The following is a 26,896-nucleotide window of genomic DNA, read 5'->3' on the forward strand; positions in this document are numbered from 1 at the left end:
TGAAGCTAACCTGAAAACCTCCTTTAAATAAAAGGGCCGAATTTTAATGGAAATGAGCTTAGCGGTGTGGTAGAATGAGTTGCAGTGTTAGATCTTAGTTGAAGACGCAGGTCTATAACTCCGTTTCGGCAAAAACAATTCTTAAAACATGCCTTTTCCACCGAGTCGTTCTGCCTGCTTTAATCCCAATAATTTTTTACTCAGACGCGTAGGCATGCCTAGGAAGAAAAGATATCTAAACTAAGGGCTCGGAAGGCTACATCACGCACACACAGATTGCAGTCTTAATAATTACTAATTTCGCTACACTATTACATATGATAGCATTAAATATTTTTTTAAGTCCAATTTCGCAACTGTCTCCGACAATGGTGAAAATGTTTCCTTCGATATACGACCATCCTTTGATTTTGGCAAGCGAGATGTCTTGACTGACATTACTCGACTTAAACCCTTCTCATACTCTGATGTTGAGGGTTTATCTGCAGTTTTGTTCAAGCAGTGTGATTCTTTAGTATATGAAATATTATCAATCTCGATGCATACACCAATTGCTTGGCTTTGATTTTGGCAACCGTGCCATGTTAAAAAAAAAACATTGCTTACTTCAAAAGCTAACTGTAATCTTGATACCATTTGTCACAAATATGTCACAGAATTTCTCAGACTCATCGGCATCTAACGACCCGCTCTCGCAGACAGCGGCGAATGGATTTATAATTGAATTAAGTTAAACCAGCGTAACAAGATACAGCTCACATAACGAATTTTCTTTGTTGACATAAGGATAAATAATTTACTTAGCTATGTAGCAAAACCTTTTCGATCTTATTTGATTATTATCAAATGTTTTCCGTTATTGCTGAGTTCTTTATCACATCAGTCTTTTACTCTTTCGCGCCCTGCAATAAATATTCTGGTGAATGCATTGATAAATTGTGAATAAAGTGGCTAAACTCCAAGCCCTATTCAGAAAAAAATTATTTCCACTGATGCCACTAAGAAAAGGTTAAATTCGGATTTTCTATTTTTTATTTACTTGTGTAATTATTTTATTTCAAGCCATAATACTTAACAAATTGCAACAACAATATAATACAATATTCATATATGGTGCGACACCCAACGTGTTAAACACAAACAACCGTCGAACGCAGGTTCAGTTATAAGAGAGCGTAAGGGAAAATGTAAGCGTGCTGAGACAAATGAAAGGTCGCAACAGAATGAAATGGCAAAATATTTTTTTTTTATGTAATGCAGGGAATGATATTTTGAATACTTTTAACAAATTTTCATATGAATGTAACAACTTTTAACTTTCATTTTAAAGGCAACAACAAAAAAACAACTTCCGTTTGTTTATTGCCAGCGTATGTGCATACTTACATACTGACACATCTACGTGCACATATATATATTATATGTATGATGTTTTCTGCAAGGTCACTCAAATGGGCATTCGAATTAAATTGAAGGAAATGTCAGCACTTGCGGCGATGCAGCGGAAGCGGATATCCATTACAAGCATTTATGAGTGGCCAATGTGGCCCTCACATTGGCTTGCATACTTGTGTATGCGAGTGTATGCGTCTTAACATGCAGCCGAACATACATGCACACGTCGTCCATTTACTTACATGCACTATATGTATGTATGAGAATTTACATATAAATGCCCCTGATTTCCATATGCCTGCATATTGACGAGGTTGAAAAGTGCTGTCTACAATCAATAAAAGCCGCAACACTCACCTTCCGCCAACTGTCAATTGCTTGAGACTGCCATGAACCGCACCTTTTTTCGAGCTAGCCCCTTTTTAGCTGGCACTGCCAAGTCGAATGCATATCTTTTGGCCCGATTGGCACCAGTGGAAGTCGTCCATTACCCGCACCTGCCGTGATAATCATTTATAAGCCTATCCAGTGCTGTTTTTGTTGTTGTTGTGGTATTATTTTCTACGCCAATGCAGTGTACCTTGATTTATTTTATTCGTCTTTCTTAAACTTTGTGAATGGTTTCTAGTTTGCACATATTCACCAAGGCTTATAAAGGGTTTTCCAATAACAGGTGTTATTTAGATTAGATTAGAGATGATTAACGGGTGTTTATGGCCGGAATTGGATGTTATTGATCTGGACAACGTTTATTTACAACAAAAGGGCGCCACGTGCCACACAAGCAACAAAACCATTGATTGTTTACGGGAACAGTTTCCGGACCAAGTTATCTCTCGAAGAGATGATCACAACCGAAATCTTGTGATATAATACCTTGTGACTTTTTTCTTTGGGGCCACGTGAAAGAGAAGGTCTACGCCAACAGTCCAGGGTTGATTCAAGACCTCAAAGATGGAACTTGTGAGGCTATCGACGACATAGGGCAGCCACTTTGCAATTCGGTTACGGAAAATTTTATGAAAAGGATATTGTCCTGTAAGCGTGGCCGTGGTGGTCATTTGCCTGATGTTATTTTCCCCTATTAACGTCATACCTTTCTCTTTATAATGAACATAAACATCAGATCATTTATATTAAAAAATAGCATTTTTCTTTGAATATCAAAATAACACCTCTTATTGGAAAACCCTTTACTAAAGGCTCACGTAACCACACTTCGAACTGCATACATAGGACCTAGGGCATCAAGTGTGTTAAGTGAATGGGTATGAAGTCAATTTAATCACATATGAAAACTTAATGATCCGATTATTCAAAGAGTGTTAATATTTTTTTCCAAGCCTCAAAATTCTAAACTATTAAGGCAGTTAGTAAATCTACACCCTCTTCACCAACTAAAGTAAAGAATGACTACATACCTGATACGATAAAAAAGAAACTAAAACAAAAAAGAAAGCTAAGGAAGAAATGGCAGACAACTAGATTTCCAGACGACAAGAAAAAGCTAAACAAATTGGGAAAAGATATAAGAGACCTACTTCAAAAGGAAAAAGACAAAAAACTTAGCAATTATCTCAAAAATATTGACGCAACAAAATCCTCAAACTACACACTTTGGTAGGCGACGAAAAAAGTGGTGGGCGCCACAATACATTTACCACCAATAAAAACAACTACAGGGGAATGGGCCCGAACCACTTCAGAAAAAGCAACGGTCTTAGCTCAACATTTTAAAGAAACTTTTGAAAACAATAATAACGACATAAATCTCACTTATGCAGCAAACGAGAATAAGAAGCAAATTAAAAAAATCACACTTACGGAGATAAAACAATTAATAAAAACTCTAAAGAACAATAAATCGCCTGGATACGATCAAATTTCGGGAACAATTATGAAGCATATGCCTGACAAGGCAATAATTTATCTAAGAAATATTTTCAACGCTGCTATAAGTCTCAAATATTTCCCTAGTACCTGGAAAGTAGCTGAAGTTATAGCGATCCCGAAACCTAACAAAAACGCTACACTAGCGACATCATATCGACCAATCAGCCTACTACCGACAATATCAAAAATTTTCGAAAAAATATTATTTGACCAGATAAATCCTATTATAACAAGCATGAATCTGATACCCCAACACCAATTTGGATTTGGGAAAAACCATTCAACAATCCAACAGATTCATAGAGTAGTTCACAAAATTAATGATGACCTGAATAAAAAAAGAGTGTGCATGTCCATATACCTCGACGTAGCTAAAGCTTCTGACAAAGTGTGGCACCCTGGGTTACTCCATAAATTAAAAACACAACTACCTAATGACTTTTACCTTATGCTTAAGAGTTACATCCAAGACAGGAAATTCTATGTTAAATATAACGACGCATGTTCAGACATTCAACCTATGAACGCAGGCATTCCCCAAGGCAGTGTCTTAGGACCAACATTGTATCTATTGTACACTGATCTACCGGAACCGAAGTCAGAAAACAGCATGATTGCAACATTTGCGGATGACACAGTCCTCATGGTATCTCATAAAGATACAAAAGTCGCAAAACAAAATTTACAAAACGAAATAAAAGTGGCATTAAACTGGTTCAAAAAATGGAACATCGAAATTAACGCTGACAAAACAATACAAGTAAACTACACAAACCGAAGAACAACCATTGAACCAGTTAGCGTTGGTAATTCTGACGTGCATATTGACACCAAAGCGAAATACCTGGGTATTACGATCGACTTGAAATTAAACTGGCAGGAGCATATAAAGAAAAAGCGAAATGAAGTTAAAAATCGTTTTAAGAAATTGTACTGGCTACGTGGACCTCAGTCCAATCTATTATTGCAAAATAAAGTACTTATTTATCGAACGATAATTGCTCCGATCTGGAAATATGGAATTGAGATTTGGGGCACTGCTGCAAAAAGTAATCTAAGTATACTTCAACGAGTCCAGTCTAAAATACTTAGGACCTTAACTAATGCACCTTGGTACATACCTAACGCAGATATTCATCGCGACCTTGACATCGATACTATTGATGATACAATACAAAGCTCTAGCAGAAGACACATAAATAGATTATTAACGCACACAAATCCTATGATGAGAAGACTACCAAATAAAGAAAAATCTACCCAAAGTCGGCTTAACCGTCAAACACCAACAGATCTTGCAAAATCCATGTAATCAATTGTCAACTAATCTTATATGTCATTGTTTGTTAACCACTTGTTTTTAAATAATATGTATATATTTCCTCTAAATGAGCTTGGGGGCATTGGCCCTTCAATATCACTCTCATTCCATCTTTTTGTAAATCAAATTACTTATTGTCTAACGACAGGTGTAATATTTGATGGAAGAAATAAAATAAAAAAAAAAAAAATTCTAATCCACGCAATCCAATTTGATACTTAATGCCATATAAAGTGTTAGCGCCAAACAACTAATAGGACTATGAATAAGTTCGTGCGGTTTTACAACAGATGGCGTAACTTGATTATTATTCCATCGATCCACATTTCCAAACATTCATTGGAGAGCTACTGTCGTAAGGCACAAACGTCAGTATAAGTTTTTTATTTGAAGCGTAAACAACAATATTTTTACCACACTTGAAAATGTCGAATTTCGTGCCAAATAATGTGTTTTTGCGGGGAATTCTTCTTCATTATTTTAATATGAAGAAAAAAGCAGCCGAAAGTCATCGTATCTTGGTGGAAGTTTATGGTGAGCATGCTCTATCTGAGCGAACGTGCCAGAAGTGGTTTGCACGCTTTAAAAGTGGTGATTTTGGCTTGGAAGACGAAGAACGCGAGGGTGCGCCGCCAAAGTTCATGGATACCGAATTGGAGGAATTGCTCGATCAAGATCCGGCTCAAACGCAAGAAGAGGTTGCAAAAACTTTGGGAGTTGATCAATCAACCATTTCCAAACGTTTAAAAGCCATGGGAATGATCCGAAAGGTAGGCCATTGGGTGCCGTATGAATTGAAGCCAAGAGACGTTGAACGCCGTTTTATGGCATGCGAACAACTGCTTCAACGGCACAAAAGAAAGGGTTTTTTGCATCGAATTGTGACTGGCGATGAAAAGTGGGTCCATTACGACAATCCAAAACGTCGGGCAACGTATGGATACCCTGGCCATGCTTCAACATCGACGTCGGCGCAGAATATTCATGGCCTGAAGGTTATGCTGTGTATCTGGTGGGACCAGCTGGGTGTTGTGTATTATGAGCTACTGAAACCGAATGAAACGATTACGGGGGATGTCTACCGACGACAATTGATGCGTTTGAGCCGAGCACTGCGAGAAAAACGGCCGCAATACGCCGATAGACACGACAAAGTTATTTTGCAACATGACAATGCTCGGCCACATGTTGCACAAGTGGTCAAAACATACTTAGAAACGCTCAAATGGGATGTCCTACCCCACCCGCCGTATAGTCCAGACCTTGCGCCATCCGATTACTATCTCTTCCGATCGATGCAACATGGCCTGGCTGACCAGCACTTCCGTAATTACGATGAAGTCAAAAAATGGATCGATTCGTGGATTGCGGCAAAACCGACCGAATTTTTCACAAAGGGAATCCGTGAATTGCCAGAAAGATGGGAAAAAGTAGTAGTAAGCGATGGACAATATTTTGAATATTAAATTTGTAACCATTTTACGTCAATAAAGTTTCAAATTTCGAAAAAAACCGCACGAACTTATTCATAGTCCTATTATATTACTTCGTTGATTATTTTTTTCTCTTTCCGCCCGTTAGAAACGGCAGCCGTGAGTTACTCAAGGAGCAGGACGACGATTCAGCCCCACCCACAGGCTGCTGCCGTTGCTGCACGAAATTCTGTCTGCCATGCCGCCGTTTACGCTGCTTACGCTGTTGTTGTCGCAAAAAGAGCAAGACGGGCGATGAGAGCGAAGAGCCTGTGCTATTGGCGACCAGCAGCGCCTCCACTACCAATCTAGAAGTCGTCGATGAAGCGCGACACTCCACGTACGGTAAAACCAAAACGAGTTGTTGGCAAAAATTTAACTGTTGCAAACGTTGTCGCAAGCAGCCGAAGATAAGCGCCGGCTCCACTGATGAACACGCAAAAATGACGGTAATGACCAAGTCGGAGACAGCCGCAGCTGCAGGCGCCGCCACCAGCGCACCCAAACAGGGTAAATGCGGACTCTGCATAAGCAAGTTATTCTGCTGCCGGCGTGTCAACAAAGTGGATCCCACAACTGGCGATGAAACAGAGTTGAAGAAATGTTGCTTCTGTATACCTTGCCGACGTAAGAAGACCGGACGCGGTGCCGCAATTGGTTCCACTGTGTCACCGGCTGGCTCCGTAGCTTGGCAAGACCCAGAAAGTGGTATTGCGGCTACTGATGCCTCGGTGTTGGAGGGCACTACTTCAGCAGAAATGCAGCCAAAACAGTGAGCCTCTATCGAAAACTTTGTGGTAATGCCGTAGAAATTATTATTTACTTGTGCTTTCAGGGGTTGTTGCAAACGTTTTTGGAGCACACTTTTGTGTTGTGGACGCAATAAAATGCCGAAATTCAGCGAAAGTCGACGAGCGAGCATGAAAGCGCCACCACCACCAAGTGAGGTAAGTTGAGCATATTGCGGCAAAAACCTCAAGCATTCTAATTTATTTTTGATTGTAATAACCGCCAAAGGACACACGCCGAAAACTGCATGCCGACCTAGTGGAATATAACTCGAAAATGAAGGGCGCTATTCCGGTTCTGCCGCTCTCGTTGGCCTGGTTTTGTGTAATCTGCAATACCATATTTCCCGGATTGGGTAAAATTATCTTAAAAAGCTCCAAACAAAGCACCCTTACTTAATCCCATTACTCCATCTCCAGGTACTTTGTTCTCAGGCATTTTCTGCCTCTGTGTCGGCATTCCACGCTTCTCGCAGTACGACAGTGCCAAGGCGCGTTTCGGTTCCTTCATCATCAACGTCATAGTGGCCACAGCGCAATTATTTTGTGTGCTCTTCTGTTTTGTTGGCTGGGGCTGGTCCATCTGGTGGGGCACCATTATGTTGAAATGTGCAAGTAAGTCGTGAATGTCGCAATGAAAATTAATACTTGATTTTTTACCATTTTCCGTTTACACCCAATTTCTCAGGAAAACTGCATAAAATCAAGAAAGTTGAACGCTTGGAAATGGAGGAGGAGCGTCGTCAAGCAGAGGCGGCGGCAGTAGCTGCAGTAACTACGACCAGAGTGCCCGCCAACTCCGGCCCCAATGCTGCGTCGGCGCCAATCACGACGGAAAGCTCGGCTTAAAAACGCAGAAGATTATTAGAGTAAACGAAATGTAGTACGGAATGATCATGAGAACACGGGCGATTTATATTATATTAGAGTTTTGGTAAACACTAAAAACTTCCAAGAAACTTCCAATTTGGTAATAAATGACCATATAAAAAATCTTCCCTGAAACAACTTCCGTTAATGAAATGGTGTTAAAATTTTCGAAATACAGTAAAAGTAGAGATGAAGCATAAAACTGTTCTTGTCAGTTGCACGTTTGAGTCGTTGAGAGCCAATTTGAGTATCAGCAAAATAGACTATAATATTTATTGAAAAATAGTGCCTTAATTCTAACATTAATTTTCTATGCCACTAATATTTCGCTTTGGTTCTCATAATCAGAACTCAAGAAAAATATTATATATAATTATGAAATGATGTATTACAATAAGTATTAAGAAATTAAGTGAAAATAAATAGTAACCAAATTTTATAAATTTATAATAAACCGATAAAAAGTGATAAGAACATCGTGCGACAAAAATCTATTTTTCTCACACGATGAAAAAATATACTAAATATTTAGGCAAGGAAATAGAGAGTAATAAAAAAGTATATCTTCCATAGCAAGTGCAGAATATTGTACCAGAATACGAAAAACTATTTCCAAATATTTTCAAAACTCTTAACCCTTCAAAATCTTTAACTCTATAATTGAGTAAATTATTGTATTGAAATGTCAGCTTTACTAAACTTAAAAAATGTGAATAAGGAGAACCAGACACTAAGAATAACCAAGTTGTGGAAACGTGCACTTAAGAAGCCCAGACTGGGCTTCATCTAGAACTTTACTGCTTATACATAAGTAACTGTATTTTAAGTGATAGCAAAATATATATAATGAAGAAATCTTATTAGATTATTTTTTTTTTTAATATTTTCTTTCCAAAAATTATCATTATATTATACAGGACTTTAGATGTCGTAGAGCGAAATTTCAATAGCTAGTTTTTAATGTAAATAATATGTATATTAATTTTTAGGTTTTTATATCGTTTCCTTAGATGAACTATAAAAAAGATTAAAGAAAATAATAAATATCATAAATAAATAATAAGCACAACGGTTGGTTATTACTGATGGAACATAAAATGTTGAATAGAAATGCCAGCTTACGGGGACAGATACCTGTAAACAGCCATATTTTCCCTGATTTTCATTAAAGCTATTTAAATTGGCATACAGTTTATTTATACATTAAAATAATATAAATTTTTTTTTATTTTAATCATTTAAAATGGCGGATGTACACTCAATTCTTCCAGGATGGTCGCAGCGGGGCATTGTAGCATCGCACAGTGGTCCGGCGGCCGGACAAAATTCAATTTTTCAACATTTTTGAAATAAAAATTTGATAATGCAGATGTTTTCTTAAATATTCAAGGCAGATTTTCTGAAAATATTACTTAATTTAAAAAATTGTTCATTATAGTTTTTTGACTTTAAACATGAAATTGTATGCAAATCGTACTTCATACAAGAGTTTCATTTTCATGTCTGCAAATAAATATTACCATTTGATTGTTAACCAAATATTGAAAAAAAAGATAATTGAATGTATTAACGGAAACAGTAATAATTCTCTTAAGTTGTGGTACAAATCCCATTTTTTGTTTTTGAAATTTCAGAATTTTTCGAAAATTTTTTTTTAAAGATCATTTTTTCGAGTGGTCCACACCGGTCCACTTGAAATCAACATGAGTGATGTAGCCACATATTTCAGCTATGATCTCAAACTGAAACCTGTTGCGCAAAGTTGCGCAAATTAAAAATAATGTAGCTTTTGTGCATTTACCCACAGGCAAAACGTTGCATATGGCTTATGCAATTTTGTGTAAAAGACAGAAAAAGACATCACATAAGCATTAAGAGACAACTAAAAAAAGGAAAATTTTATTAAAAAAACAAAATTTTTGTTTAATATTATTACAATATTAATATGATATATGTATATATAACACTGTATACAATAAAATTATATATAATAATATAACATTTTTATCTGTCACTGGAGGAACGGGCATAAGCCGATTAGAATATTAACGAACATCTGAGAATTGCTTGTAATAATAAAATCAAAATGACGTATAGTTTTGAAAAAAAAAATTATTTATTTTTTTGCGTCCATCAGAAAAAAAAAGTTTTGAGTCAAAGAAGTTAGAATTACAAGATTACGTTCTTGAGAAGCTTCAATACCATGATGATAGTGTGAAAGAATTGAAAGATCAGGTTTTGAAGATTGTTAGTAATTTTTGTAAAGATATTAATAGAAAATTAGAACGATCTAACAGACATTGGGGTCGCGTATTAAATGAGAATGCATCTTGGTAAGCTGAAAAAATTGATTTTCCCTTAAACGACAACTTTAAATCCTCTTCATCTGGCTCTGGTAGCTGTACTAATGTTGGCCGCCCCGTACAAACATTCAATAATGTTTGCGAACGTTCCAAGAGACGTAAAGTAGAGAATTTACGTAAATCAAGCGGGCCTGAATTGGCGTATGCTGCATCAGTAAATTTGCGTTCAGAAGGTAACGTTCAGGGTGCAGTTTTAGTGAGACATGTAGCACATACTTCTAAAATTGTTGAAGACATTCCTAAGCCCATTAAAACTTTTACATCTTATACTAGCGATGAAGCTTTCGCTTTCTTGGTGGCTAATAGACTGACAAAGCATCAGTATCTTTCTATAAGATCTGGTGCAATAGAAAGAGGAATTCATCTATATCCTTCTTACCATAAAATTCTCGAAGCTAAGAAAAGGTGTTACCCTAACCAGATTACAGTAAGCGAACATAGTCCAGAAATTCAGTTGCAATCACTGCTCGACCATTTATCAAAACGTTTAGTTGAAATTGCAGAGTCTGTTTTGATCACCCTTCCTTCCGAATGTATCCCAAATTTGATTTTAATTGTTAAGTGGGGCTTTGACGGTAGTTCGGGCCATTCAGCTTATAAACAGAGATCAATTGAAATTTTTGATGACCAAAACCTCTTCATAACTTCACTAGTACCTATAGAATTGTACACAAATATGTCTAATACAACAGAGAAAATAATCGTTTGGAAAAATGATCGCCCATCATCTTCCCGAACTTGCGTGCCTATTAGACTTCAATTCATAAAAGAGAGTTCGATAGTTTCTTTGAAAGAAAGGGATTGGGTACAAAGTCAAATGGATAATTTAACACCAAGTAAAATTAAACTTAATGAATTAAATATATCAATTTCGCATAAAATGCTACTCAGCATGGTAGATGACAAAGTATGCAATGCTCTTACCCACACATCATCATCTCAAAAATGCTATGTATGTGGGTCAACGCCGATAATGATGAACAAAATCGAAGAATCAATTCTAAAGGAAACCGATCCATCTACATTTCAGTTTGGCTTGTCCACCTTACATGCATGGACAAGATTTTTCGAATGTTTACTACACATGTCATATCGATTAGAGTTCAAAAAATGGCAGGCTAAAAGTCTAGAAGAAAAAAATAGTTTAAAAAATAAAAAGACATCTGTCCAAGCAGCATTCAAAAGTCGAATGGGATTATTGGTGGATATTCCTAAAACAGGTGGTAGTGGAACGACAAATGATGGGAACACGGCTCGCAGGTTTTTTAATGATCCTGAAGTATCATCAGAAATTACTGGAATTGATATTCATTTAACCAGCAGTTTGCCACTATTTTACAAACATTATCGTCTGGTCTTGATATTAATATTGAAGCATTTCAAAAATATGCCCTTGATTCTGCTAAACTATTTGTCCAACTATGTGATTGGATTACATGCCGGCTTCCGTGCAGAAAATATTAATTCATGGGAGTTTAATTATTAAACATGCTTTGCAGCCTATTGGCCAACTCTCCGAAGAGGCTCAGGAAGCACGCAATAAGGATTTGAAAAATTTTAGACAAAACAATACACGAAAAATGTCGAGAACTGACACAATGACAGATTTATTAAATGCTTTGCTTTGTTCATCAGATGTAGTTATAATATCAAAAACTAAGGTTCCGAAAAACAAGCCAAAACCATTTTCAAAAAAGGTTCTTGCGCTTTTAAATTTGAAAAATGATCCAGCATCAGAAAACAGCTCATCAGAAACCGAGGATTCTGAATCATAAAAAAAATGAAAAATGAAAAACCAAAAAACAACTAAATATCCAAAAAAAATTTAAAAACTAAAACAAAAAAAAATTGTTTAATTAAAAATAAAAAAAAAAATTAAAAATTAAAGATAAAAACAAATTAAAAAAAAAATAAAAAAAATCTAAAAACAAAAAAAAAATGAGGAGACAATAACCTTACCGTAAACCTCCACGTGGTACTCTCTGGGGTCGTGAAAAATGTAAAAATGAACTCACCAGCTAATTACGGAAGTAAAAATGTATTTATAGTATTCAATGAATTTAAAATTTGCTAAACCTAAGGTCAGATTCGTCATCACAGATCCTTAAAACCTCTAAATATATATTTTCAGCTTAATTAAATGAGTTTTTGAAGTATGTCCGCCAACGCCTTCTGGTTGGGCCACTGTGCATCGGCGTCAGTGACCTGAATACTAAAAACCAAAATTTTTTTTGTTTATTAATGTCCTAATTTCTATATGAATTAAAAACAAATGGAAAAAAAAATTCACGGAATAAAATGCTCCAAAAAAAAAATGAATTTCGGGGCGAATTTTCCTACTATTTTTGCTTCGAAAACTTAAATTCACATATAAAGTAATATCATAAAAAAGATGTGTGCAAAATTCCAGGGAGATCGGTTAAAAACTTTTCGAGTTATCGTGTACGCCAATTCGAAAAATATAGTTTTGAGAAAAACGCGTCTAAAGTTTGAATACATAACTATATCTCTCCCAGCCCTAGCACGTAAAGAATAGAGTCGTCACGATTGACGATCTATAATATTATATAAGAAACTAGCAAACCCGGCCCCCTTCGCTGGGCACACTAAAATATAATAGATACGGTTTAGAACAGAAAATATATGATTTTCATATTATTTATTTCTTTATTCTTTATTCAAGCGCTTTGGCATAAACAATATTTTTTGTTTTTCTATTTGTTTTTGAGTAAATATAAAATATAAATTGAAAATCAGGAAAAAAGAAGATTGTTTTTAAATTTCAAATCAACGCATATGAATAAACAATCGTCTTTTTTCCTGATCATCCATGAATTCTTCGTTTCAATTTATATGTTTTATTAAGCATTGGAGCTTTTTTAACCATTATCCATTTATATTTTTCAAAAAAAAAACGAAAAAAAGTTTTTTCGTAAGAAATTATTCACTGTTCCAAAATCCATTCCAAAAAAATTCACAAACAATTTTTACATGTTGCACTTACGTTTTTTCCTTATGGCATCCAAATCAGAAAGAAATATTGACACATTGTAACTCACACTGTCAATTTGACAGTTCAGTTCCGCCCCAAGCGTTAAAAAAGTAAGCGACATTATGGCTGGTTGAAAAGAACGCTGTACCCGTTGCCAGTGCTCCGAATTACAGCCAAACTTTACGAAACCCATTTTCAATACTTACTTATATATTTCCAGACCCTAGTCATCAATAGGTATGAAAATTACCCCGTATTAAAGCACTTATCAACAGCTTTCATTTGATACCCATATTGTACATACACAACCAAAGGTTACCCGGGTCCACGTTTTGACCTATATCTCGAGACCCCAGTCACGGAGCGGCATGAAAAATACTCTGTACTAAAGCATTCACCAACAGCTTTCATTTGATACCCATATTGTACATACACGTCCGAAGGTTACCCGGGTCCACGTTTTGACCTATATCTCGAGACCCTATCTACCAATAGGTATTCAAACTATACGGAAATCATCTTCAATACCTACTTAACAATGTGTGTAAGTTTGGTTTAATTGGGTGCAAAGACACGGCGGGTCCACGTTTTGGCATATATTTCGAGACCCTAGTCATCAATAGGTATGAAAATTACTCCGTATTAAAGCACTTATCAACAGCTTTCATTTGATATCCATATTGTACAAACACATTCTAGGGTCCACGTTTTTGTCTCTATCTCGAGACCCTAGTCACGGAGCGGATGGAAATACTCGGAACTAAAGCATTCACCAACAGCTTCCATTTGATACCCATATTGTACATACACATCCGAAGGTTACCCGGGTCCACGTTTTGACCTATATCTCAAGACCCTATCTACCAATAGGTATCCAAATTATACAGAAACCATCTTCAATACCTCCTTAACAATGTGTGGAAGTTTGGTTTAATTCGGTGCAAAGACACGGCGGGTCCACGTTTTGGCATATATTTCCTGACCCTAGTCATCAATAGGTATGAAAATTACCCCGTATTAAAGCACTTATCAACAGCTTTCATTTGATACCCATATTGTACATACACGTCCGAAGGTTACCCGGGTCCACGTTTTGACCTATATCTCGAGACCCCAGTCACGGAGCGGCATGAAAAATACTCTGTACTAAAGCATTCACCAACAGCTTCAATTTGATATCCATATTGTACAAACACATTCTAGGGTCCACGTTTTGGTCTCTATCTCGAGACCCTAGTCACGGAGCGGCATGAAAAATTCTCTGGACTAAAGCATTCACCAACAGCTTCCATTTGATACCCATATTGTACAAACACATCCGAAGGTTATCCGTGTCCACGTTTTGACCTATATCTCGAGCCCTATTTCCAAAATAAAATATAATCCATGTTACTCGTGGATGATGTAGCTTTCGAATGGTGAAAGAATTTTTAAAATCGGTCCAGTAGTTTTTGAGCCTATTCATTACAACCAAACAAACAAAGTTTTCCTCTTTATAATATTAGTGTAGACTAGTGAAAACCCGCCCGTTCCGCTGGTCGTCTTTAAAAAAATCTAGATTAATTAATAGGACTATGAATAAGTTCGTGCGGTTTTTTTCGAAATTTGAAACTTTATTGACGTAAAATGGTTACAAATTTAATATTCAAAATATTGTCCATCGCTTACTACTACTTTTTCCCATCTTTCTGGCAATTCACGAATTCCCTTTGTGAAAAATTCGGTCGGTTTTGCCGCAATCCACGAATCGATCCATTTTTTGACTTCATCGTAATTACGGAAGTGCTGGTCAGCCAGGCCATGTTGCATCGATCGGAAGAGATAGTAATCGGATGGCGCAAGGTCTGGACTATACGGCGGGTGGGGTAGGACATCCCATTTGAGCGTTTCTAAGTATGTTTTGACCACTTCTGCAACATGTGGCCGAGCATTGTCATGTTGCAAAATAACTTTGTCGTGTCTATCGGCGTATTGCGGCCGTTTTTCTCGCAGTGCTCGGCTCAAACGCATCAATTGTCGTCGGTAGACATCCCCCGTAATCGTTTCATTCGGTTTCAGTAGCTCATAATACACAACACCCAGCTGGTCCCACCAGATACACAGCATAACCTTCAGGCCATGAATATTCTGCGCCGACGTCGATGTTGAAGCATGGCCAGGGTATCCATACGTTGCCCGACGTTTTGGATTGTCGTAATGGACCCACTTTTCATCGCCAGTCACAATTCGATGCAAAAAACCCTTTCTTTTGTGCCGTTGAAGCAGTTGTTCGCATGCCATAAAACGGCGTTCAACGTCTCTTGGCTTCAATTCATACGGCACCCAATGGCCTACCTTTCGGATCATTCCCATGGCTTTTAAACGTTTGGAAATGGTTGATTGATCAACTCCCAAAGTTTTTGCAACCTCTTCTTGCGTTTGAGCCGGATCTTGATCGAGCAATTCCTCCAATTCGGTATCCATGAACTTTGACGGCGCACCCTCGCGTTCTTCGTCTTCCAAGCCAAAATCACCACTTTTAAAGCGTGCAAACCACTTCTGGCACGTTTGCTCAGATAGAGCATGCTCACCATAAACTTCCACCAAGATACGATGACTTTCGGCTGCTTTTTTCTTCATATTAAAATAATGAAGAAGAATTCCCCGCAAAAACACATTATTTGGCACGAAATTCGACATTTTCAAGTGTGGTAAAAATATTGTTGTTTACGCTTCAAATAAAAAACTTATACTGACGTTTGTGCCTTACGACAGTAGCTCTCCAATGAATGTTTGGAAATGTGGATCGATGGAATAATAGTCAAGTTACGCCATCTGTTGTAAAACCGTAACGAACTTATTCATAGTCCTATTAATTAAATTAAGCAGAAAAATACTGTGTGTTTTTTATAAAAATTATCACGCATGAATAGTAATGAAAGAAGTTTTGAATAGTAGTAGCAAAAAATCACTTTCATTTTCTTCTTTTGTAACCACAATATGACGTCACTATTGAATAAATGTTGATCAGCATTGATTTTATTTCTTTGTTTGAAATAATTTTCATATTTCGTTATCTTTTTTGGCAATTAAGAAAAAACTTGTGTATATACTCACGTAAATTTACCACTGTTCCCTTTGCACTAACAAAATAAAATTTCTTTCTTTTCCAGCATTATCGTGGCAAATAATATTTTGAAACAATTTTGCGTGAAAAATTTTAAATATTTCAGTAAATCTTCGTTTCCTATCAAATAGATGCAAAATATTCTAAATATTTACTCAAATGGCTGTTTTTATCAGAAAACAATTTTAAAAACGTGGTCTGCTCTGGAGAAAAAATACTCACTTGTTGTGTGCTTGATAATCAGGTCAGAAAGAAAGTTTGAGCGCGGCGTTGTTCCGTTCTGCATTTGCATAGATGCGCTCCCCTTTACACATAAACAACAACATCAATCGTATGATACATACAATTCGTCGTGTACGAAAAAGCGGAGATGGAGAAGAGAACTGTTCTGTTCCCCTCCGCTTTAACCCAGCTATGTGTTCAGGTGCAAATGACTTTTTTGCGTGAAGTCTCATATAAAATATACATATACAAATACATATACATATATTTGCTTCAACCGTATATTTGTGAGTACACAGGTAATACGTAAATATATGAATGATATAGGTAATATCTCATATTAGCATAACCTTTCTGCAAAAAATTAAGGAAACGATCACCAATCACGCCGGCAATGATACAATGAATTTTTCACTATAACTGACTTCAGATTAACGTTTATATAATAAGGGTATATGTAACATTTTAACATTTTTTTTTAATTTTTTTTTTAATTTTTAATAATAAGTGGTCTTCCTCTTTCTCTTCCTCTTCCTCTTCCTCTACCTCTTCCTGTAGCTATTCCTTTTCCTCTTCCATCTGCAGCTCCATCTCCTTTCTTTATCCCGGAAACGGGCAGTAAAAGTTACTTCACTTAAAAGCTTTCATCAACAGCTTCCATCTGATACCCATATTGTACAAACACATCCAAGGGTACCTTGGTCCACCTTTTCGGCTATATCTCGAGACCCTGGTCACTCAGAGATCTAAAAAATAGTGTGTATTAAAGCACTCATCAGTAGCTTTGATTTGATACCCACAATGTAAAAACACATCATAGGGTTACCCGGGTCCTCGTTTTGGCCTTCGGCAGCGCCACCTGGTGGCGAGTGGAATCAATAAGCATATTATACTAACCTTCTCCGTGGAAAAAAAAAATATATACCAAATTTTATAATAATCGTCCCAAACACACACGACCAAAATGTATTCAATTCTAATGAATGCTATGTGCGGTACAAAAAATACGTGCGGCAAATAGCAAAAACACACTCACTTAACCGACGCACCGCACACATAGGCGTTAACGGATTTCAACCAAACTTCACAGAAAGCTTTGCCAAAGCAACACCAACAATGTGTAAAACTTTCATTGTGTTCCTTACACGCGTTGCTGAGATTATCACAGACAAACGCACACTTTTTTTCAGCTTAATTTTTATACCTATATATACATATATACATAAAACTCACTATTTCATGCAATTCATGTATTTAGTGGTGGAATAATTGACCCATATTTATTCAAAGACGAATGTCGATCAGGATTACTGGTTTATTCATTCATCAGTTGAACTTCATTAATTCACAAACGGTTTGGCTCTAAACACAGCGCAAAAGGCCACACAGCATTCGCTACATGGAAAAAATGCACTAGGTTAGGTTAGGTAGTGATGGTTGCCAGAGAGTGGGCCCACTTGGACGAAAGAAGTTTGGTTCATCCTTTGTGATATCATTGCAAGAGGGGCAAAAGAGGTGAAGGAAAAAAGAGGACGAAAGGGATGGGGAAAGTTGAGTGTTTGTGGACTATGAACGGTGACTAGTCTGCGGTTGTGTTAGCCTCTTTATGCTGCTGATGAAGTTCATCAGATTTTTGTTATCAACACCTGCTATATCAGCAGGCGCAGAAAAGAAGTGAGAACCAAGATGCTTAAATCTTAGTCCCGCGAGAGCTGGGCAGCTAAGGGGCAGGTGCTGAGATGATTCCACCTCATCCTCCATACAGCTGACGCAAAAAGGAATCGAAGTAATTCCAAGTCTCACGACATGCGTACCCCGCGGGCAGTGCCCCGTGAGGAAGCCCACGAAATTTGAGAGATGAGATTTTGTCATCCTCAGAATATCCCTCGAACGCCTCCTATCCAAACGTGGCCAGCACACTTCGCGACCTTACACGTTCGTGTACTTACCCAGCGCTCGCTGAGTTGGTGCAAAGTCCATCCTTCCGGGAGTAGAGCGCAGGTGGTCAAGGGGATCCCGATCCTCTACTTTCGCGGGCAAACCGCCTCACAGGTCGGCTTCGCAGTTTCCAGCAATGTCACTATGATCATGTACCAAAATTATCTTTGTATCAAAGAATTCTGATGCAATCGAGAGAAAGACCAGGCATTCCCTGACCAGTTTCGAATAGAGCCTAGGGCCCTAATTGCCGCTTGGCTTAGCCGCTAGCAAAAAAAACTTGAAATCACTAAAAAATGACACCCCCGATTTTAACTTTTTTTTAACAGTGGAAAACCTTTGGGTCATATATAATACTAGCAAACCCGGCCCCCTTCGCTGGGCACACTAAAATAGAATAGATATGGTTTAGAACAGAAAATATATGGTTTTCATATTATTTATTTCTTTATTCTTTATTCAAGCGCTTTGGCATAAACAATATTTTTTGTTTTTCTATTTGTTTTTGAGTAAATATAAAATATAAATTGAAAATCAGGAAAAAAGAAGATTGTTTTTAAATTTCAAATCAACGCATATGAATAAACAATCGTCTTTTTTCCTGATCATCCATGAATTTTTCGTTTCAATTTATATGTTTTATTAAGCATTGGAGCTTTTTTAACCATTATCCATTTATATTTAAAAAAAAAAAAAAACGAAAAAATTGTTTTTTCCACGAACACATAATTTCATTCGGATTTCACATTAAATTCTCAAATTTCGTAAGAAATTATTCACTGTTCCAAAATCCACTCCAAAAAAATTCACAAACAATTTTTACATGTTGCACTTACGTTTTTTCCTTATGGCATCCAAATCAGAAAGAAATATTGACACATTGTAACTCACACTGTCAATTTGACAGTTCAGTTCCGCCCCAAGCGTTAAAAAAGTAAGCGACATTATGGCTGGCTCAAAAGAACGCTGTACCCGTTGCCACTGCTCCGAATTACAACCAAACTTTACGAAACCCATTTTCAATACTTACTTAACAATGTGCATAAGTTTGGTTTAATTCGGTGCAAAGACACGGCGGGTCCACGTTTTGGCATATATTTCGATACCCTAGTCATCAATAGGTATGAAAATTACCCCGTATTAAAGCACTTATCAACAGCTTTCATTTGATACCCATATTGTACATACACAACCAAAGGTTACCCGGGTCCACGTTTTGACCTATATCTCGAGACCCCAGTCACGTAGCGGCATGAAAAATACTCTGTACTAAGGCATTCACCAACAGCTTCAATTTGATATCCATATTGTACAAACACTTTCTAGGCTCCATGTTTTGGTCTCTATCTCGAGACCCTAGTCACGGAGCGGCATGAAAAATTCTCTGAACTAAAGCATTCACCAACAGCTTCCATTTGATACCCATACTGTACATACACGTCCGAAGGTTACCCGGGTCCACGTTTTGACCTATATCTCGAGACCCTATCTACCAATAGGTATTCAAACTATACGGAAATCATCTTCAATACCTACTTAACAATGTGTGTAAGTTTGGTTTAATTCGGTGCAAAGACACGGCGGGTCCACGTTTTGGCATATATTTCGAGACCCTAGTCATCAATAGGTATGAAAATTACCCCGTATTAAAGCACTTATCAACAGCTTTCATTTGATATCCATATTGTACAAACACATTCTAGGGTCCACGTTTTGGTCTCTATCTCGAGACCCTAGTCACGGAGCGGATGGAAATACTCTGAACTAAAGCATTCACCAACAGCTTCCATTTGATACCCATATTGTACATACACATCCGAAGGTTACCCGTGTCCACGTTTTGACCTATATCTCGAGACCCCAGTCACGTAGCGGCATGAAAAATACTCTGAACTAAAGCATTCACCAACAGCTTCCATTTGATACCCATATTGTACATACACATTCTAGGGTCCACGTTTTGGTCTCTATCTCGAGACCCTAGTCACGGAGCGGCATGAAAAATACTCTGAACTAAAGCATTCACCAACAGCTTCCATTTGATACCCATATTGTACATACACATCCGAAGGTTACCCGGGTCCACGTTTTGACCTATATCTCGAGCCCTATCCACCAATAGGTATCCAAACTATACGGAAACCATCTTCAATACCTTCTTAACATTGTGTGTAAGTTTGGTTTAATTCGGTGCAGACACGGCCGGTTAGCGAACACACACAAAAAGTTGACTTTATTTTATATATAAGATTTTTTTCAGTTTGTGTCCGAAAAATCCAAATATCTTACGGAACCCTATTTTTTCCAAAATAAAATGTAATCCATGTTACTCTTGGATAATGTAGTTTTCGAATGGTGAAAGAATTTTTAAAATCGGTCCAGTAGTTTTTGAGCCTATTCGTTACAAACAAACAAACAAACAAACAAAGTTTTCCTCTTTATAATATTAGTATAGATATAATAGATACTTAAATTTACGTTCTAAAAATTTTTTGACATATTTTTAAACGATTATATTAAAATTTTATGAAAAAAAAAATGGGGGAGCTTCCCCTATTTCTCCTAAAACCATTGTGCGCTTTTCAAAAATTTTAGAAGATCTCCTATTTCTGTGAAGCTGAGATCTTCCAATTCGTTAAAAAATTGTTTGCCTAGAATAGCAAATCTCCGTCTGGATAGAGCAGGACTATGGCACAGAAGGTGCAGGATTGTCTGCTCCTCTTCCTCATCAATACAACTTCTACAGAAGTCGTGTGCTTGCACACCCATCCTTTGGGCGTGCCTACCTATTAGGCAATGTCCCGTTATGACTGAAATCAGTGTGCTAAGATTGTGTTTATTTTGGCTTAGCAAAGATTCTGTGCGTTTAGCACTAAGAGTCGGCCACAGTTGATGGGCGATTTTGCAGGTGGCTTCATTGCGCCATCTTGCGTTTGCTTTCCTTACGATTTCTTCAAGGATAAGTAGCTTACATGTTTGTAAGGGAATGCCTATGTCCTTGTCTATGCACTCATCGGTCAACTTGGTGCCGAGTCTCGCTAGTTCATCGGCTCTACAGTTACCCTCAATGTCGCGATGGCCAGGAACCCATATTATCCTTAGGCGAAATGACTCAGCCATCTCGTTAAGAGATGTGCGGCATTTCATGGCTACCTTGGAGGTTGTCGACTGTTTTGTGAGGGATTTTATCGCCGCCTGGCTGTCAGTGAAAATGTAGATGTCATTTCCGGATATCGCATCACACTGTACCAGTGTCGCGGCTTTCGTTATTGCCATCAGTTCGGCCTGAAAGACACTACATTAGTCGGGGAGACGAAAACTGAGGAGATCCCCAGATGCTCGGAGTATACACCTCCGCCCACCCTTCGCTCGAGCTTTGAGCCATCTGTGTATACATGGATAGACTCGCCCTGTCTTACATCGTCCCGTTCCCACTCTTCCCTTGAGGGTAGGAGGGTCGTGAACGATGTAATGGCAAGTGTGGGCGGGAATGCATAGTCCACCAATCTGGGAATCTCCGAAGTGCCAGCCAGGATTTTGCCGTGACCGTAGCTCTTATTTGACCACTTGCTTAGAGTGTTCAGCCTTATAGCCGTGCTGCGCGCGATATATTTTGCCTGCAAATCTACTGGCAGGAAGTTTAATGTCGCATATAATGCTTTCGATGGTGTGGTTGACATCGCGCCAGTTATGAGAACAGATGCTAGTCTCTGAACCTTGTCAAGTTTTTTGATGTTCACCCCCTTCTCAAGGGCATTCCACCATATTACAATGTCATAGTAGAGAATAGACCTAACCACTGCTGTCTACAGCCAGTGTACCATTCTGGGTTCCAATCCCCATCTCTTTCCAATTAGCCTTTCGCAGGAGTACAGCGCCATCATAGATTTGCGTACTCTATCTGCGACTGTGAGCCCCCAATTTAGCTTCCTATCCAGTATAAGTCCTAGATATTTCGCCTTTTCTGTTACTCTAAGTGGTTTCCCTCCTAGGAATATGTGTTTAAGAGCAGGTGTTTTATGTTTTCTGCTAAATAGTATCAGATCCGTTTTTTCCGGATTTACTTCAAGTCCTCGACTTTTACACCAGAGTGATAGTCTATTGAGGGATCTTTGTTGAAGATCGCATAAAGTTGGAAGGTGCTTTCCCGAGATTGCTATAACAATATCATCGGCATATGAGATTATTTTCCCTCCCATTTTTTCAAGTTCTTGAAGAAGATTATTGACAGTTAGGTTCCACAGAAGTGGAGATATTACCCCACCTTGGGATGTGTCACCCAAATTTGCGATTATTGTTCGCCCAGTTAGCATTTGTTCTATAAACGAGACTAGTGCCCTGTTTATACCCATTTCCGTTAGCGAACTTGTAATAGCCTCCGGATAAATATTATTGAAGGCACCCTCGATGTCTAGAAAGGCAGCGAGGGTGTATTCCTTATAGTGAAGTGATTTCTCAACCGTGTCAACTAGCGCGTGGAGTGCTGTTTCCACTGATTTGCCTTTGCTGTATGCGTTTTGGGACGGTGATAGCTTATTGCCAATTTCTCCTTTGATATGCATATCTAGTAAACGCTCTAGGGCTTTTAACAGAAAGGATGATTAGCCCTGAAGTCCTTCGGTTTCGTGTGTGTGCTTTTCCCTCCCTTGGGAATGAATACCACTTTTACTTCCGCCCATTTTTTGGGGATATAATTGAGTTATATCGCCGCCTTGAAGATTAAGGCGAATGTTGCAGATCAGCGGGGATGATTCCATCTGGACCTGGCGATTTGTAAGGTCTGAAGCTGCCAATGGCAAAGTTTATGTTATCCTCCGTTATGAAATCTGTTGGGGGATTCCCGTTGTGAACTATAGTTTGAGTTCTACTGTCTTTGTTGCGGAGACAGCCTGGAAAGTGTGTCTGCATTAGTAATTCTAGTGTTTCTGCACTGCTAGTTGTCCAGTTGCCGTTCTCTTTTATGAGGTAGCTAGGGTTGCTTGGGCTCGTTGATAGGACTTTCCGGAGCCTACTAGTCTCCGAAACACTTTCTATCTTTTGACAGAAATCTCTCCAAGACGCTGTTTTTGCTGCCCTTATGGCATACTTAAATCTACGTTGACATTCTTTGTATCTATCCCACGAGTTAGTTCTCTTCGCTTCGTTATACATAGTTCTACACTCCTTTCTAAGGTCTGCTATGTCAGTGGACCACCAAGGGGGTTTCGGTTTGCCTCTTCTTGTTCTCTGAGGACATGCTGCTTTCGCAGCTTGTTGAAATGCTGAGGTTATCTCGTCAACCGCTGTATCGAGCTGTAGCTCGGAGTCAATTTGGTATGTCGCGCCAGGGAGTTTGCTGGCCAGTGTGGTTTCAAACACGCCCCAGTTTGTGCGTCTGCGGTTTATGACCGGCTTGCACTTCTTAGTTGGTAATGAAATATTGTACATTAGGTACCTATGATCTGAGAGGGAGTTGTCTTTAGACACTCTCCATTCTTGTAAGATTTGCGCCCCTTGTTCATTGACACATTGTGTCTGATCTGCCCCAGACATGATGATGTGCATTTGCATCTGCTCCCAGTATGAATGGGGTACCGCATCTCGATGCTTGCTCAGTTGCTCTTCTTATGAGTGGTGATGGAGGTGGTTGCTCCGCGTCATGTGCCATATATGAGGAGGCAAGCCATATCGTCCTTCCGCAGGACTCCACCGATATCATGACGTTATCCGCATCGCTAAATTGTATTAGTAAATATACATCAATACATTTCTTTGCTAGTATACACGACCTGGGTTAACCTTTGTCAGTGACATAGATCAATTTGTATTCTTTATTGCTCAAACCGCAAACCTGATCTTTTACGACCCATGGTTCTTGGATGAGCACTATATCCTCTTCTCTTTCTGCGAGACGGAGGATGAGTGCGGCCGAGGTCGCCTTACTGTGGTGAAGATTGATTTGTACAACCCTCACCATCGCTTGTATGCGATATTGAAGGGCAGCCAACCACGGTTTGGTCGGCGTTCTCTTCATAGGATGTAGGGGGGAGAGACTCCTCATCCTCCATAGCGGAGAGATCAGAGTACTCCCCCATATCCTCTAAGGTAACCCTTTCAAAGAGTTCACCAACTATGCCGGAGTTGGATGCCACCTCATCGTTGTCTGTGACAACTTCGTTCGCCTCTGCAGATGTGGTCGTATTTTCTGTGGAGGTGTTCTTATTAGCTACATCCTGTCGGTAGACATGGAGAGTTAGTGATTGGAAGCCATAGTTTATCTTCCATTTGCTTTTGGCGAGTGGGTCTAGTGATTCCTCGTTTAGGATTATCACTGCTAGTCTTCTCTTACCGTCCACTTCACGAATCTTTGCTACCTTCCAGTCGCTGGTAGGTAGCTCAGGGTTGCCTAGTTTAATCAGTTCCAGTACTTCCTCTGTGTCAGTATGGAAGTCTGGTATCCAGGCTCTCGATCTTGGCCGGTTGGGAATGTCTTCTCGAGGGACGACATCAAGGCGAGCCCCCGGCCAAGGTTCCCCTATGCGATTAATCGCCAGGGTGTAAAGATCCACGGATCGCTGATCAGCGCACCTTATTAGTTTGACGCGGGATTGAAACCATCCCGCATCCGAGCAGCTGGGTGGAGGTCCTGGATTCTCTTTCAGGATGTCCCTGTACACCTTCCAAAGACTCCTGTTTATCAGGTCCCAGTTTTCTTGAGAGATCGCACCATCATGGGAACTGCGATGAATCACCGCCCGTATGTAGCTTTCTTTCGCTATATCCGCGAAGGACTTCTTTGCCGTAACATTTATCGTCTGAGTGGCGAGCATCTTAGTTCTTTTGGCTACAGCCGATGCCCCTTCACTCGATCGTTTGCGTTTGCATTGCGCAGACTCTATTTTGGCCTGCTCCCGGTGTTCGGTGATGAAAGCTTCAGCCCACGCCTTGGAGTCTGACCGTTCCTCAGTCAGGTCCTCTAGTCTGATGGCCTTCTGTCTCTCCAGGATTCTGAAGTCGGATCGCCTGGTACGATAGTACCTTTCTGAGGCCCTTATTTGCTTCCGGGGGTGGGTACTACCCGGGGCAGTGATAGTGTCAGAAGGGCAGGCACCAGGAGCCATTGGCTGAGCCATGTGGTCCGGTGCTGCCGACGTTGCTGTGGGTGTTTCTCCTCCCGGAGCTCCCGTGTCACCTGGAGTGACAGGGACAGCAAGATCCGCTTGTCTTTTGACAGGGCAGATTTTGCTTCCCCAGAGTTGTGTTGCGAGGGGGGGTCTACTGCTGGCACCAGACGTGGATGGAGTGTTGTCCCCAACTTGTCTTATGACAGGGTTGGGGTTGTTGGTATGGAGGTCAGCAAGAGATCTCGCTGCCGTGGAGGCAGTCCCTGAAGGGACGGAGCGGGAACTAGGCCCTGGCTTAGCCAAAGGCTTCACTCCGCTTGTGTGAGTGGTCTTTTTTGTGGAAAGACCTGACTTTCCCGAGGGATTAGGTTTTTGTTTTGTTGTGCCTTGGTTTTCCGAGGCTAGGTGTTTTCTGTTCATGTTACATATTTCATAATCGTCCGCGCTGCTCGACGTGGCAAGCGTGGCGGACTAAGTTTTTTAGGGGGGAAAGGGAAAACGTCGACCATGGCAGTCCCCTCTACCATGGCAAGGTCATTCTACCTCCTGAGGTGACCCAGTTTCAGGAGGGCGCCGTTAGAATACAGCCGGATACCCCTGGCTGCAAACCATCCATTGGGCACGGTGACGCGTAACACCCTGGATTAGGGAGGGGGGGGGGAGGGGTTGGAAATGATAGGATACCAGGCTAAGGAGTGACAATGGGATCATCGGTACGGTAATCTCCGCATGGTGATTGAAGGGCCACCGCCACCGTTTAACGGATGGGTGGCTAGCCAATACCCATAGGGAGCTTCCCTCTTAGTTCGTGGTGGTTTACCCTCCATGAATGTGGGAGTTAAACCAACATTTAAGCCTCATCCCCGCGGCAAGGAGACCAACATGATGAGGGGCCGAGTATCTTATTTAGCTGAGAATTTTTTTATTTTATTTTGTTATTCCTGTACATCTGTCATACTGACATTTAGTACATTTTTTAACAATTAGTTAGGAAAATTATTAAATATATTTCATCATGGCCAGTGGCAAGACGAATAGAGCGATTACATTTTAGGAAAACAATTACATTTTATATAGAACAGTTATTTTAGCATACGAGAATAAATATTTAATTTAATAGGTCAATTGGTCGGTTTCTCTTTAGACGTCGTAAAGTTCTTCTTTCAAGTGAGAGTTTATTGACATGTGAGAGTGTATTGACTTCTCTATTTTTGTGCTGGTTTATTTCGTTAAAATACCTTGTTGATATCGCTTTTATTTCTTCATCGATTAATGGTATATTGAACGTAGTATGGATGTCATCATTTTTTGTGTACCTGTAGGACATTGTTATTATACGTAAGATTTTTGATTGTTGTCGCTGTACTTTGTTTATGTGAGTTCTTTTTGCAGTTCCCCACACTTGAAGTCCGTAGGTCCAGATTGGTTTAATG

The 26,896-nt window shown here is 39.2% G+C and overlaps 1 protein-coding gene across 1 annotated transcript in view; it reads left to right on the forward strand.

The window, feature by feature from the left end:
- The window catches only part of LOC128867956 (protein stum), a 28,603-nt gene extending 20,558 nt beyond the window's left edge, over nt 1-8,045 (forward strand). The window contains exons 5-9 of the mRNA XM_054109595.1: nt 6,191-6,853; nt 6,917-7,028; nt 7,099-7,225; nt 7,290-7,484; nt 7,558-8,045. Coding sequence (XP_053965570.1) covers nt 6,191-6,853; nt 6,917-7,028; nt 7,099-7,225; nt 7,290-7,484; nt 7,558-7,718 — 1,258 coding nt within the window. The 3' untranslated portion in view covers nt 7,719-8,045. The remainder of the gene's footprint in view (nt 1-6,190; nt 6,854-6,916; nt 7,029-7,098; nt 7,226-7,289; nt 7,485-7,557) is intronic.
- The last annotated feature ends 18,851 nt before the right edge of the window (nt 8,046-26,896 follow it).

The sequence above is a fragment of the Anastrepha ludens genome, chromosome 6 (assembly GCF_028408465.1).
Source record: "Anastrepha ludens isolate Willacy chromosome 6, idAnaLude1.1, whole genome shotgun sequence".
Classification (NCBI taxonomy): domain Eukaryota; kingdom Metazoa; phylum Arthropoda; class Insecta; order Diptera; family Tephritidae; genus Anastrepha; species Anastrepha ludens.